We start from the raw sequence: 15902 nt of genomic DNA, 5'->3' as shown, positions 1-15902 counted from the left end.
TCTCCCTAACCTTGAAAGTCATGCATGGTCTACATAAGAATTGCCCTCTTGCATTTGGGACTACTCCGTGTGCCCTCAGTCTCTTACATACACACTCCTACCATGTATCTATCTTTCATGCTTGATTTATTTTTGGTCATCCTTTGACTACAGCTAATTTTTAAAATGAACTTTATTCACCCACTTTTTCATGCGCGTTCGTGCCAAACAAATATTTTTCTAATAAATTAAAATCAACCTACTGTTCACTTTGCACGCACTACGTGCGCTTCAGAGGCACTTTAATTTTAAATAAAAATGAACCAACAATCACAAAAATGTACGCGCTGAAAAAGAAGAGTGCATAGATCTTCCACTATGCCTTGAAAGGCACAACTCCTTTTGAAGCCTTTATTGGTCAAACGCTAGAAGTGAGTTGTTTGAAAGTTTTTGGAAGCATTACTTATGCTCATAGAAAGAAATTAGACTCTAAATCTCTCAAACGTATTCTCATGAGTAATAGTAACATCACCAAAGCATTTTACTTTTATGATCCTAGAAAAAGAAGTATTTCTACATCTAGAAATATCATTGTGGATGAATATGTAGTTTAGAAAGATCTTGCAAAAGATACAATCCAAACAAAACAAGCATCTCATTTCTCTTTCTCTACATCTCTATCTCTCTCACTCTCTCTCTAAAATTATAATCAAGCAAAACAAGCATCCCCCTTCACACTCATTTCCATTTCTCTTTCTTTCAACACTTCCTACCCTATATACATTGCAAAGATTGAAGAGAACCAACACAAGAAAAAATATAAAAACACTCTTTTCCATTTCTCTCTTTCAACACTTTCTAACCTACACTGCAAATTAAAGCAACACAAAGATTGAAGAAAAACCAACACTTTCTAACCTACATTGCAAAGAATAAAAACCAACACAAGAAAAAATTTAAAAACACTCACTTCCATTTCTCTCTATTTTAACACTTCCTAACCTACATTGCAAAGCAACACAAAGCAACAAAAAGATCGAAGAGAAACCAACACTTTCTAACCTACATTGCAAAGCAAAACAAAGATTGTAAAGAAACCAAAACAGGGCATACCGTCGTGCTCTCTTCTTCTTCCACGACCTCTTCATGCGGGCGACACTCCTCTCCTCGCGTGCGGCTCGCGGCTTGCTTCCTTGCTCACCTCCCTTTCTCTTTTTCTCCGCCTTCACCTTGCTTCTGTAGTTCACGCACACATTTGAAAGAAACATTAGGGTTTTCGCAAAATGTTACCAGAGTAAGTCATCGCTATTAGCGTCGTTATTTACGTTACTATTTGCGTTGCTAAATAGCGACGCTAATAGCGAAGTTTTTAGCGACGCAGATAGCAACACTAATACTGATACATTTTTTGACTTAAAATATTTCGAGGATTAGCGATGTAAATAGCGACACCGAAAAAAAAAGTCGCTACTTAGTGTCGCTATATGTGTGTACTCTTGTAGTGAAACTATCATCACTCTGCAAAAAACAATTAAGGAACTAAAATCAAAGAATGATAGTTCCGAACAAACAGTGAGCATGAGCAAACCAGTTTCAATACAAAGTAAAAGAGTCTAGTTGCCACCTCAAAAGCAAATCAAGAGTATACAAATAGGGGATGTATCTCTGATGAAGACTCTTACATATGACCAGATTTTCAAACCACCTAAAAGGATTAGTCGAGAAGACCAAGATAAGTTTGGAAAACCATTTTTACTAAAATACTATCGAGATACGCAAAATGTTAGGTATTGTGCTAATCACAGAATAGTGTATTATTGGGTCAAAAGCCATGATATTGGCAATGATTTACGGTTTCATAATAATAAAGATGACAAACATAGAATTTTAGAGATCATAGATCAAAACTATGATCAAATTTTACCCCTTGAGTTTCCTAGTGCTACTTACCTTTGGAAAAAGGAGGATGTATATCTGTACTATCTTTCTGTTGCTCAAAATATCAGAAAGAAACTCAAGAGGAAAATATCATATTTGGTGGATATATCTTTGGTAAGCATACTTATTTATCAAAATTTTCTCACCATAAATTATATACATAAGAAATTGGTATTGATTGGCACAACTATGTTTTTTTAATAGAAGAATCATAGCTTCGAGCAAGTAGTTATGCAACAAAACTGGTAAGATTTGCAATTTTCATCTCGAGTTTTATTTTTTCTATTGTAAAATTTTTATTATCTTTATCTTTATTATAATCATTTCACTTTAAGTTTCTTAGATATATTTACCTTTCATTATATTTTCTCTAAAATTTTAGGATACAAGTGAGGAGGTGTATTATCCACAACTTATGGTGGAAGAACAATGTATCTTTTCTGAGAATAGTGCAACACATGTATGTACATCGTTCACTCATTTAAATATTTTAATATTTGGAGTTTTTAGTTTTTGATATTGACTTCAATTTTCTTGCTTGTACTAGTTGGAATCTCACAATGGTGGTCCGCCTCTTGTTTCAATTTCTGCTTCCAAAAAATGTCAACAAAATAATGAAATGGTTAGTATATCTTGGTTTGTAGTCTTTTTTCATTTGATTGTCTCTAACACTTAACCTATGTTTAGGGACTATTTAAACTTAGATCATAGTTTTATGGAGCTACTACAAGGAATTCCATTTGTATGAGGAATATATACATATATTCGTAATTTTTGTATACTCTTAAATTAAAAGATATTCCATTTTAAGTTTTACTTTTCTTGTATTATAGGGTTCATGTAGTAGTGAACACTCTCTTCCATAAGATATGATCCAAGATCCTGAGGAGGTTGAAGTAGCACGGAAAAGTCTTCGTGTACGAAAGGTATGCTTAGCCATCTCTTGATATTTCATTTTAATATATGTATTTAATAAATTATATATAATTACAAACTTATTGTGATAAGATGAGCGAGAAAATGCAGCAAAGCAAGCAACAACAAAAGGAGAGTAAGGGCAAAAATAAGAAATTATCTAAGGTACTTCTTTGCATTTCTTTTTACTAAATGTGGCATAATTTAATTTTGTTAACTTTATTTTCTTGTCTATACTATAGACTCTCGACCATGTTGATCCATCAAAAAGTGTGGATCCTTCTAATGTAGAATTGTCATCAAGAACTTCATCGATAACTCAATGTTATTAAATATTAAGACAATAGAGTAGCTAATTAAATTATGATGTAGTAGCACACTAATCTATGTTGTATTTCTAAAATGCAGGTTGTTAATGCATTTGAAGAGGAAGACCAAGAAACCATTCTCCTCACATATTTAGACATCCAATCCATTGATGAGCTATATGCATCGTTAAAATCTACATATGGTGTTATTAAGAGAGATCCTACTTTTTTAGGACGACGCAATGAGCAAACATTGCCAGCCATAAGAAAAGCTCCCGTGGATTGGTTACTCTATAGAGAGAAAATTCATGTCACAAAAAATCACAATAAAACTTTGATTATTGATGATATATGTATCTTGAATTGACCTCTTTATTAATGAAGATAACATCTTTTAATTATTTCTATTATTTTGATTTATATTTTTTACCATAATAGTAATTCTTAAATCTATCTACATGATTGCAACTGGTTTTCTTATATATAAAAAATACTATATGATTAATTCTAACTAGTCTGTTTATATAGTAAAATTTCACTACATAGATAACTAGAGAATTTTGAAATTCCTATACAAGAATATTTTACTATATCACTAACTTGTAAAGTGTTCCACTTTTACTAGTTGAGACTTTTCTAGATACTTTGATAAGTATCTAGAAAATTTCTCCTTTTTTTCTATATGGATAGGTGTCTAAAGTTCCTTGTGACCTTCTCCTCCACCAACCTGGAGACCCCTGCCGATGCCTTCCAGTTCTCCGACTTCCTGTGGCCCGCAGGCACTCCCCGCCTGCCCACCCACTCGCAAGTCTTGGACTACCTTATCAGCTATGCCCGCACGTTTCATGTCATGGAGTGGATTGTCTTCAACTGTCATGTCGTCAAGGTCCGTCACCTCTGCGACCACGCCAGTGCTGCCCCCCCCCCCACCCGTCAACTCTGCCGCCTTTCAAGACATCCCATCTTACACCAACTGGGCCGTGTGTGTCAGACAATCATTAGCTTGAGTTGATAGAGGTAATGATAGATGGGGACCATTCATTAACCACATGAATAGAAGTACTTAGCTCTTGATAAGTACCCACATACTATGATTGCTATGTACATTACTACTGCGCATTCCGAGGTCCAGGTACTAATCAACTTAAGGGCACTGCATTCCTACATTCATACTGGAGTTACTAGTTAGCTCTTGGATATAAAGGGCCACGCCACGCAAATCAGACTTGCTATACTTTCTAGAAGTAAAGTATAATAGCAAATAAAGTAAAACTGCATGTGGTATTTTTCTCAAACTCTCCTAGTTACTATTAAGGAGGATTACTTTACTTACAAAATATTAGGCGAATAGTAAAGTTATTAGTTATATGTGGCATGACTTGGCAAAAAAGTACCCACTATAATTGCTAGGTGCATTGTGGATTAACATAACATCATTAGCTTTTACAAGGGAGGGACCACCATATGCTTAATGAGATGAATTTGGGCATTAAAGGGTTGCATAGATGGCCCATGGGTTGCACCTAGCTAGGTATGTGGTACCTCCCTCATGACAGCTCATGATGTTATTGATTGAATGCACAATGTAGCCTTCATTAGCTGGCATATGAACTATACACCCTATCAAGATTTCCATTAACACTCACCCACATAAGGGCTCCATAACTAATGTGGGCAATTAACCCTTGTAAGTATTCCAAACCATCGGTATTTCTACATTGTATCCCACCCTTATAAAGACTTGGTAGCGATCATGACAATTCATTGAAATGACAAAACTACAATTGTAGACAACTAATTGCCCAATTATATCTCAAACTCTACTTGAACCATTTTTAAAGGTCCTCTTCTTGAACTTGCCCAATTGTAGACAACTTGCCCAATTATATCTCAAACTCTACTTGAACCATTTTCAAAGGTCCTCTTCTTGACATTAGGGGATGATATCATTGGGTGGTGGCTTAAAGTTTTTTATCCAATTTATTAAGGGGGGACATTGCTGGATAATGTCTTAAAGTTTCCATCCTCAATCATAGGGGGACTCATCAATGAGTGGTAGCTTAGTTCCTACCTTGGTTAGTATGCTTGAATGGTGTCATCAAGGTTAATGGTTTAAGCATCTTGAGTCTACCATGATAGATGCCAATGTGGATGCATGTATATTGGTATGTCAACCCTCTCCATGTCACATAAAAGTAACCTAAGATGTGAATTCAATGATTTCTCATCGATTTATGAAGAAAGATGGTGAAAATGAAAGGAATTTGAGGATAAATTAAATCGATGATGAGTAACTCAACAACAAGACAAGGTGCAAACTATGTGCAATGTGAAGTCATAGTTGTAAATTGACATGAATGAGGTTGAATATCTTCTTTCAAAATAATGGAGTTGTAAATAATTTAACTCTCGAATTCATTAGGTTGTGATAGAAAACCAGCAACACTTCTATATTGAACGCCCCATTGGGTGATTGCTCACCACTATTTCTATGGGATACCTATGTCCTATATGACTAGTCGCATCTCACAGTTGCTAGTGCTGGCATGGATACAAGTGATAGAAAATTTTCAATTCTACATTGGAGTAATGTACAATTCGACGCCTCTATTTACCATTTCATTAGCTATTAGGGATCAACTTAAGTAAGAATATAGTATCACTATATTATGGCATCATATAGATTATTTGAATAATCTTTTTAAATAAAATTATCTATATACAAACTTTTTATTGACATAAGAAAAAAAACTTATATAGTGATTTTTTAAAACATAAACTATTAGATGTGTATTATGTCTTACTTAAAATTAACTAAACAATCTCTATATAATTAAAATTTGCTAGATAATTTCTACTTAGAAATTCACATAAGTAGGAGTATGCAAACTAAGAAAAATGCAACGTTTTCAAGTTAGAGAAAAATTAAAATCACATAAGAAATTTTCTATATAAAAAAATTACCATATGTAGGAAAACACAGTGAAAAAATTTTCTTGCATATGAAAGAAAAAAATGGAAATTCCCTATCAATTCCCTAGTTAAAATTACAGATAAGTAGGGAAAGTGGAACATTTCCTAGTTAGAGAAACTAGGAAATCACATAGAAAGTTACACATTATGATAGGGAATTTCCTTTTTTTTCCTATGTAGGAAATGATTAAAAGTTCATTCTGTGTCAGTTTTGACCATACCAAGTGTCACATTGAGAAAGATGGCCAAACCATAGCTATTCCTTCTCGAAATGGTAATCTTTTTGAGTTATCTTTAAATGAAGATGTTGCAAATGTTGTTACAACTCCTAGCGATCTTAACAGCAAAATAGGCATCATCGCTTTGTTCACTCTGATTTTTCAAAGCTTATCGATCTTTATCCGTGTGTGACCTTGTTCAAGGTATGAAATTCAAAGCTCGTCCTCATATGGGTATTTGTGAATATTGTGCACTTGGAAAGCATTTTTGCAAAACCTTTTCCATTTCCACAACAACTCATTCTGGATATTTGCTTGATCTTAATCACATTGATATTTGCAGACATTTTCCTCCATCGAAATCTCAATCATGATATTTCATGACTTTTATTGATGACTTCTTAAAATACACCAATGTTTTTCTATTGCGACACAAATCAGAATCTTTATTATCTTTTAAGAAATATCAAAAAGTTGTAGAACTTCATACTAGTCATCGCATCAAGAAACTTTACAGGGATAATGGTGGAAAATACATTTCAAATGATTTTGATAATTATTGTAATAATCATGGTATTTATCATGAATGTACGGTTTCCTACTCTTCTCAATAGAATGGTATTGTTGAACGTAAAAACATGGCTATTCTTAATGCCATGCAATGTGTACTCATTCATTCTATCTTATCTCGATGTTTCTGGGATGAAGCAGTCTTAACAACAATATTTGTGTAAAATCATCTTCCTACAACTGCTCCTTTTGGTAAAATACCAATTCCTAGCACATGTGAAACTCCTTATGTTTCATATTTTTGAACTTTTGGATGTATTTCTTATATTCATGTACCCAAAGAGACTCGCACAAAACTTGATTCTCCTCATTTAAAAGTTATTTTCATTGGATATTTGATTATTTCTAAGGGATACAAGTTTTATGGTTCGTCTTTCAAGAAGATAATCAAAAGTTGTGATGCTATTTTCAATGAGCAACTTATGGGCAGCACATGGTCTCAAGAGGATATTGGGTGCTAATGATGACCTTGGCATTGATCTTTATGTTGATCTTCCAATTGATAATGAGCATGGTGCTTGTCATGTTTATGATGTTGATATTCTTGAGAATGTTGTCAATATTTGTGAAGACCCTATCTCTTATAGTGATGCCATGTCATCCTCCCCACAAAAGGAACAATGGGAGGAGACCATGGAACTTGAGTATGAATCTCTTCTCTCTAAAGGTACATGGGTTCTAACTAAGTTACCACCTGGACGTATTGATATTAAATGCAAGGGGTTTTATAAGACTTAATTCAACAAAACTTAATGGAACATTTAACAAATTCAAAGTAAGGCTAGTTGCCAAAGATTTGTCACAAATTACTAGAGTTGATTATCAAGAAACTTTCTCACCTGTTGTTTGTATTACCAGTATTCTTGCTAGTTTTTGTTATTGAGTTTGATTTGGAGGTTCACCAAATGGACGTGAAAACTTATTTTCTTAATGGTGATCTAAAGGAAGAGATATACATGGAACAACTAGAGGGATTTGTAGTCAAAGTGAGAATAATCTTTCTTGCAAACTTCATTGGGCACTCTATGGTCTCAAACAATCTTCACAACCTTGGTATCAAAAGATTCATCTCTTTCTTACAAAACAAGGTTTTATCTCTTGTTCTTGAAATCCTAACTTATATGTTAAGCGCTGAAATGATAGTTTTGTTATTCTTGCTCTATTTGTGGATGATATCATACTTGTTTCTAATAATCTTGACTTTCTTTAACAAGTAAAGAAGATTTTATATTATGTGTTTGACATGGTCGATCTTGGAGACATACACTCATGTCTTGGTATTCAAATTCAACGCTATCGAGAAAATGGTATTTTATTACTACATCAAACAAAGTTCATTGAAGATATTATTCAAAAGTTTGGTTTGGGTTCTGCACATCCTGCTAGTACTCCTTGTCTTGTGAGCCCTACCAAAAACTCTCACTTTCTACAGAATGATGAACAATAAGCATTACATCTACCTTATATAATCTTGTTGGATGTCTTCCATTTATTGGCTTAAATTCTCACCATGACATTCTTCTTGCTACAAATTTTATTGGATAGTATCTTACTTCTCCATATCTTAAACATTGCACTGCAGTTAAACCAGTTTTGAGGTATTTGAAAGGCACCAAAAGATTTTGGGTTGGTTTATTGATGCCAACAAAACTCTGATTCTCTACATTCACTTCAAATTTTGGGTTATACAGATGTAGATTGGGCAAACTCTCACTTATCTATGCCTTCTATAAGTGAAAATTGTTTCTTTATCAATTGTTGTATTGTTTCTTGGACTAGCAAGAAACAACATTGTATTGTTGTTTCCACTACAAAGGCGGAATATATAGCTGCATCTTTAGTAGCTTGAGAGTGTTAATATGGCTTCGACAAGTTCTATCAAATATTGGCCATCCTCCTCTCTCCAGCACACCACTTCGATGTGATAACCAAAGTGCTATTAGTCTTGCTAAAGACTATGTTCAACATAGCAAGTCTAAACATATTGCAATGCATTATCATTATGTTTGATATGAAGTAAAGAAAGGCATGATCATGATTGAATATTATCCAAGAGATCAAATGACTGTAGATATTTTCATGAAAGGATTCAATGAATCATGCTTCACTTTTCTATGCTCGGAACTTGGAGTTGTCTCAACTTCAATATTTGGGAACTAATCTACTATGATATTGTAGTGCCATTGTACATACTCATTGTAGGCACCATACACTTCACATATACACATACACATCAGACCTCTTGGTTATCTTTGTACATACATATTCAGTTTCACTTTACATGCATGAATTCAATTTACATACACACAAAAATGCTTCTTGATCATGTTTGTACATTTGTATATAGAAGCTCGGGTTTTTTCCTTCTGCTCCCCAAGGGTTTTTTCATCCGTAGCTAGAGACCTTTGTTTGAGTGGGGTTATTGGAGCTATATATAGCTTACACTATCTAGAATAGGTCTCAGTTATATATATTTAGATGGTGATCAATATGATGTAGTCTTTGGGAGTGTATATGGTGTGTCTCTTCTCTCCCTATCGCATCTCTACATACCTTCTCTCTCTACATCTCAACAATGTGTACATGTGTATATGCATACATATATGTGTGGATATGTATGTCTCCATGTTTATGTATGCATGTACATATGTGCATCTTTTATAAGTTTATATCCATTCTCTCTCCTTTCCTTTATTTTCTCTCTTCTTGCTTTCATAGTTTTCTCTCTCTTTCTCATTGATTTTTCCAATCTCACTCCCTCCCTCTCTTCATTGTTTCTCATTCTCATATGTTTACATGTGGAGAGGCATGTATATGTATGTACATACATACATACATACATACATACATACATACATACATATGTATGTATATACATACATGCATATACATACATACATACATACATACATACATATGTATGTATGTATGTATGTACGTATACAAATGTGTTTGCACATATTTGTGCATGCCTATATGGGTTATATGTATGTATCTATGTTGTGTGTGTATTTATATAGTATATGTACATTTGTGGACAATTTTATAATATGTACACAATTACATGTACATGTTCAACCATTAAAATATCATTTCATTAAAATAATTCATCTCTGTTTTTATAATATGTGTGTATTTGTGGGTGTTTTTAGAGTATCTACACATTGCATGCATATGTTAAATCACAATTCATCTCATATCTTCCATTGAAAAAGAAAAATACATCTTTGAGAGAGAGAGAGAGAGAGAGAGAGAGAGAGAGAGAGAACTCTTTAAAGGGTCACATTTCCTCTTTTCATTGTCATATAAAAGAAAGAGAGAGATAGCCACAAATAACTTCTCAAAGGCTAACTTTTTGTCTATTAATTTATCGTACACAAACCTTTATCTTTCTCACGAGAGTGTGTGTGTGAGAATGAGAGAGAGTGAGTGAGTGAGGGATATATATATATATATATAGAGAACCATGTACTTACCAACTTTTTAGCGACTCACCTTTTCTCTTTTCATTATTACACCACCCTTCAAAAATATATTTTACTAAATACCAACGCCACATAGGTTGGGGGATTTTCTCCCTCATGTGGGACTGAGCCCAGCAAACCTTTAAATAATATCTATAAAGCTGGTTAGCCCAACAATGTGGGAAATCAAATGTATATTTGGTAAAGAGGTAGCTAGCGTCTTCAGCAGCTTGAGTGGAGGGCTCCTGATCTATCATTGGCTATTGGCATATAATTTGTTGTAGAGCCAGCTTCTGTTGAAAAAAAACTTAGAATCTCAATTGGGAAAGTACACATATGTCTAAAGGTTGCTAATCGATTTGTAGATAGGAGCAATGTTCACAAAAATTGAGATTCAATGTAAAGAGAATTGTCAAAAGTAGAAAAACTTTCAAAATTTAAAGGAGAACGTTTGAAACCTTGAACCCCTCCAAAATTTTGGTTATAAAAATGATAAATGTAATTTTATTCGGACGAAATTTTATTAGAGGTTCTCGTCTCTCCCAGGGTTTTTTCGATCACGCGGGGAAATTTTAAGTTAGAGGTTTTTGTCTCTAGTAATCCTACCAGGCCTTTTTCAATCACGCGGGGAAGGATAACCACAAGCTGTTTCACTGTACGATAGAGGATGGGACGTGTCGGGTGACAGGGCCAGCGAACTATAAGAGGCAGGTAACTAGCTAGCTAGCGTGTTCAGTAGCTTGAGCGCTTTATCTATCAGTGGCTGTTGGCACATAATTTGTTGCAGAGGTAGAGCGCGCTGCAGTGGCCATGGCACCCCACTATATTCATGACGCAACTACGTCGACGAACTGCGGAGATTTTACAGGGAAGGCGAAGGCGATAAAGGTGTGTATAGTGGGAGCGGGGGTGACGGGGCTGTGCGCATGCAAGCATCTCCTGCGGCACGGGGTGGAGGCCGTGGTATTGGAAGCCCAGCCGGGGGTGGGCGGCGTATGGCGTAACACTTTCTCCTCCACCAAGCTGCAGACCCCTGCCGACGCCTTCCAGTTCTCCGACTTCCCGTGGCCCGCGGGCACTCCCCGCCTGCCCACCCACTCGCAAGTCCTGGACTACCTCATCAGCTATGCCCGCACGTTTCATGTCATGGAGCGGATTGTCTTCAACTGTCGTGTCGTCGAGGTCCGTCGCCTCTGCGACCACGCCGGCGCTGCCCCCCCGCCCGTCAACTCTGCCGCCTTTCAGGACATCCCATCTTACGCCAACTGGGCCGTGTGTGTCAGACGATCATCAGCTGGATCAAACCAGCCCGAGTTGATAGAGGTAATGATAAATGGGGACCATTCATTAACCACATGAACAGAAGTACTTAGCTCTTGATAAGTACCCACGTACTATGATTGCTATGTACATTACTACTGCGCATTCCGAGGTCCAGGTACTAATCAACTTGGGGGCACTGCATTCCTGCATTCATACAGGAGTTACTAGTTAGCTCTTGGATATAAAGGGCCACGCGACGCAAATAAGACTTGCTATACTTTCTAGAAGTAAAGTATAATAGCAAATAAAGTAAAACTGCATGTGGCATTTTTCTCAAACTCTCCTAGTTACTATTAAGGAGGATTACTTTACTTACAAAATATTAGGCGAATAGTAAAGTTATTAGTTGCATGTGGCATGACTTGGCAAAAAGGTACCCACTATAATTGCTAGGTGCATCGTGGATTAACATAACATCATTAGCTTTTACAAGGGAGGGACCACCATATGCTTAATGAGATGCATCTAGCTCGGGGGCATTAAAGGGTTGCATAGATGGCCCACGGGTTGCACCTAGCTAGGTATGTGGTACCTCCCTCATGAAAGCTCATGATGTTATTGTTTGAATGCACAATGTAGCCTTCATTAGCTGGAATATGTTCCTTGATGAAGATTTGCATTGCATAATTCTCCTTTCCAATGCTTGCTAGCTACTAATCATAATCACATTAATATGCCAATGCATGGATGTGTTTGTGGTTGATGTAGTGGCTCTTCTTCGAGTACCTTGTGTTATGCGTGGGTCACTATGGAGACATTCCAAAGATACCAAAGTTTCCACCTTCTAATGGGCCCACAACATTCCGTGGGAAAGTATTGCATTCTTTGGACTATAGCAACCTAAATGAAGCTGCATCCAAGGAGCTCCTCAATGCCAAACGAGTCATCGTAGTCGGCTCTAGGAAGTCTGCACTTGATCTAGTAGTAGAAGCCTCTAATTGCAATCAAGGTAAAACATCTTGGCCTATGTGTGAGAAATCCTCTTTGTTTTTTAAAAATTTTGGACCTTCGATTTCAAATATATCATTCAAAGCACAAACATTGTACTTTTGATTTAATTTTGGTAATACTCAATTAGATGTACGAGAGAGAGAGAGAGAGAGAGAGAGAGAGAGAGAGAGAGAGAGAGAGAGAGAGAGAGAGAGAGAGAGAGAGAGATGAAGAATCTTAAAATCCTCCAATTTCACTACATGGGGGAGGAAGAACTAAGATTGCCATGTAGTAACTCCACTTTCCTCACAATCCCACGCAAGAAATCCTTATGTAATGCAAACAAAACTATACACCCTATCAAGCTTTCCATTAACACTCACCCACATAAGGGCTCCATATCTAATGTGGGCAATTAAACCTTGTAAGTATGCCAAACCATGGGGCATTTCTGCATTGTATCCCACCCTTATAAAGACTTGGTAGCAATCATCACAATTCATTGAAATGACAAAACTACAATTGTAGACAACTTGCCCAATTATATCTCAAACTCTACTTGAACTATTTTTAAAGGTCCTCTTCTTGACATTAGGGGATGATATCATTGGGTGGTGGCTTAAAGTTTTCCATTCTATTTATTAAGGGGGGACATCGTTGGATAATGTCTTAAAGTTTCCATCCTCAATAATAGGGGGACTCATCAATGAGTGGTAGCTTAGTTGCTACCTTGGTTAGTATGCTTGAATGGTGTCATCAAGGTTAATGGTTTAAGCATCTTGAGTCTACCATGATAGATGCCAATGTGGATGCATGTAGGTTGGTATGTTAGCCCTCTGTATGTCGAATAAAAGTAACCTAAGATGTGAATTGAATGATTGCTCATCAATTTATGAAGAAAGATGTAGAAAATGAAAGAAAATTGAGGAGAAATTAAATTGATGATGAGTAACTCAACAACAAGACAAGGTGCAAACTATATGCAATGTGAAGTCATAGTTGTAAATTGACATGAATGAGGTTGAATATCTTCTTTCAAAATAATGGAGTTGTAAATAATTTAACTCTCAAATTCATTAGGTTGTGATAGAAAACCAGCAACACTTCTATATCGAACGCCCCATTGGGTGATTGCTCACGATTACTTCTATGGGATACCTATATCCTATATGACTAGTCGCATCTCACAGTTGCTAGTGCCACAACCAGGTGGGGGGAGCATTTTACATGGACTTATCTCAGTAGCATTGTCTCCCATAGTAAGCCTCCCTTCTCTACTCTTGTATTTCTCCTCAATTATAAATAATTTAAATTATTCTTATAGAATTGAAAACATCTGTTGAACAGTTTAATCTTACATTTCCATCCACACATCCACAGCGTTGGGCTCTCTCTAAAGCAATGGAACATTATCTTCTCTCCACCCTACCCTTGGCTGAGTACCAATTTGTCCCAGAACAAAACATATTTGAAGAGTTTAAGTCTTGTAAATTGACTCTCCTACCTGAGCTCTTCTTTGAAAGAGTGAAGGCCGGGCATATCAAGCTCCAAAGGACATCAAGTTGGTGGTTTGGAGAGGATGGCATCATGCTCCCTAATGGAGAGAAGATGGAGGCTGATGTGATAGTCCTATGCACAGGGTATGAAGGTGAGAAGAAGTTGAAATCACTCCTTGGAACAAGCTTCAATGATCTTTTACAAGAGCAGGATGGTTGCATTCCTTTATATAGGTCTGTATATTTTGAACGAGGCCTCAATGCTCTCCTTATAAGCCATTTATTTAATTTTTCCTTGTATCCTTACAAAGGTATTATGATGTGCTTCTTAATATGCTAACTTGTCTTTCTACAGAGGTGTAATACCCCCTCGAATCCCTTACTTGGCAGTCTTAGGATTCCAAGAGAGTTATTCTAACATATTTGTCGCTGAGATGGGTGGTCGTTGGACTGCACATTGGATTGCGGGAAAGATAGCATTGCCTAGTAAAGAGAAGATGGAAACACAAGCTCATCGATGGTTGCTTAACACAAAGCCTTTCATGGCATCCAATGACAAGACATGTGTGAATAGTACAATGTTAGAGCTCGCTGACCAAATGTGTCATGACATGGGGTGGAATGCCAAGAGAAAGAAGAGTTTTCTCCAGGAGTTGTTTGCACCATATGGAAACATGGACTACAAAGATTGATATTTCACTCTACATGCAACACGCCAAGGGACTTGGGTCATTTTTGCACTTTATATGATGTTAGACTGCAAATATCTATTGAATGTTTCCTTATCCAAAGTTCTCAAAACCCCACTATTAGTTTGCAAAAGACCTACAGTTGGTTGTAGGTTTAGATTGAGTAGAAAGTAGAAATCATCTTCTTATATGAAATTCGGTGCAACAACTATTCTTTTTTAAATGAAGATTATTATTGATAACAATTGGCTACCTTGTGTAAGGATCATTAGTTATGCAATCTCCATTACTATCACCCCTTCTCTCTTCTATTAATGGGTGAGCCAACTAACACCTTGCATTTATAGTTAATAATTCTTCCTCACTCCCTTCCATACACACACATAGACACCCCTTGGGGAAGTTACTATATGTATATCCTCTACATCACGTGCATTCAAGGCCTATTTATAAATATCCTTATTTGTGAATTTTTCCTGAGTAAAACATAAACCTTCTCTATTCAATATGTAAATAATCCCTTTATATTACACCCTTTTGTATGTAAAAAATGTATAAAAATAGCATTTTAAAAATACCTTATTTTGAACCCACGTGATGCACAAATATTCATGAATAACTTACCCGAGAGACGCCACTTATGAAGGTCATTATGAGTACACTTTATTCTTTTAGCTTTTTCATCCATTAAACATACTCTTAAAGTATTTTCATGTCTTAGTTAACATGCAATATACATAAGTTGTAAATAAGAGTTGTCCCATTGTAGGCCCTCTTGAGTGGATAAAGTGCAAACAAATGTATTGTGAGGGCTCATTGCAACATAGATGAGGATGGTGTTACATAGGCAATGTTTGTTGGAAAAATCCTAGGATGTTTAAAACATGTGGCTTTCCATAGGCCTTTTGGGTGATGGGTACAAGCTAAAACACGTGATATCAACATATTACAAAGAATCTTGCTATGAGAGAGAGAGAGAGAGAGAGAGAGAGAGAGAGAGAGAGAGAGAGAGAGAGAGAGAGAGAGAGAGAGAGAGAGAGAGAGCACATATCTCTTTTTTGATAAAATATGGATTTACAAAATGTACTCAACATATCAG

The 15902-nt window shown here is 36.1% G+C and overlaps 1 protein-coding gene across 1 annotated transcript; it reads left to right on the top strand.

Annotated features, from left to right (window-relative positions):
• The first annotated feature begins 11175 nt into the window (after positions 1–11175).
• Positions 11176–14864, top strand: LOC148027184 (putative flavin-containing monooxygenase 1). The gene is made up of 5 exons (XM_087690399.1): positions 11176–11688; positions 12397–12637; positions 13699–13877; positions 13999–14348; positions 14470–14864. The coding sequence occupies exons 1-5, from the start codon at positions 11176–11178 to the stop codon at positions 14804–14806; spliced, it is 1620 nt and encodes a 539-aa protein (XP_087546525.1). The 3' UTR covers positions 14807–14864.
• Positions 14865–15902: the final 1038 nt, after the last annotated feature.

Source organism: Lygodium microphyllum, chromosome 13, assembly GCF_053477565.2.
Source record: "Lygodium microphyllum isolate KBCC chromosome 13, Lygodium_microphyllum_v1.1.10, whole genome shotgun sequence".
Lineage (NCBI taxonomy): Eukaryota > Viridiplantae > Streptophyta > Polypodiopsida > Schizaeales > Lygodiaceae > Lygodium > Lygodium microphyllum.
The sequence above is the reverse complement of the archived record's forward strand: the minus strand, read 5'-3'. Positions and strand labels throughout refer to the sequence as shown.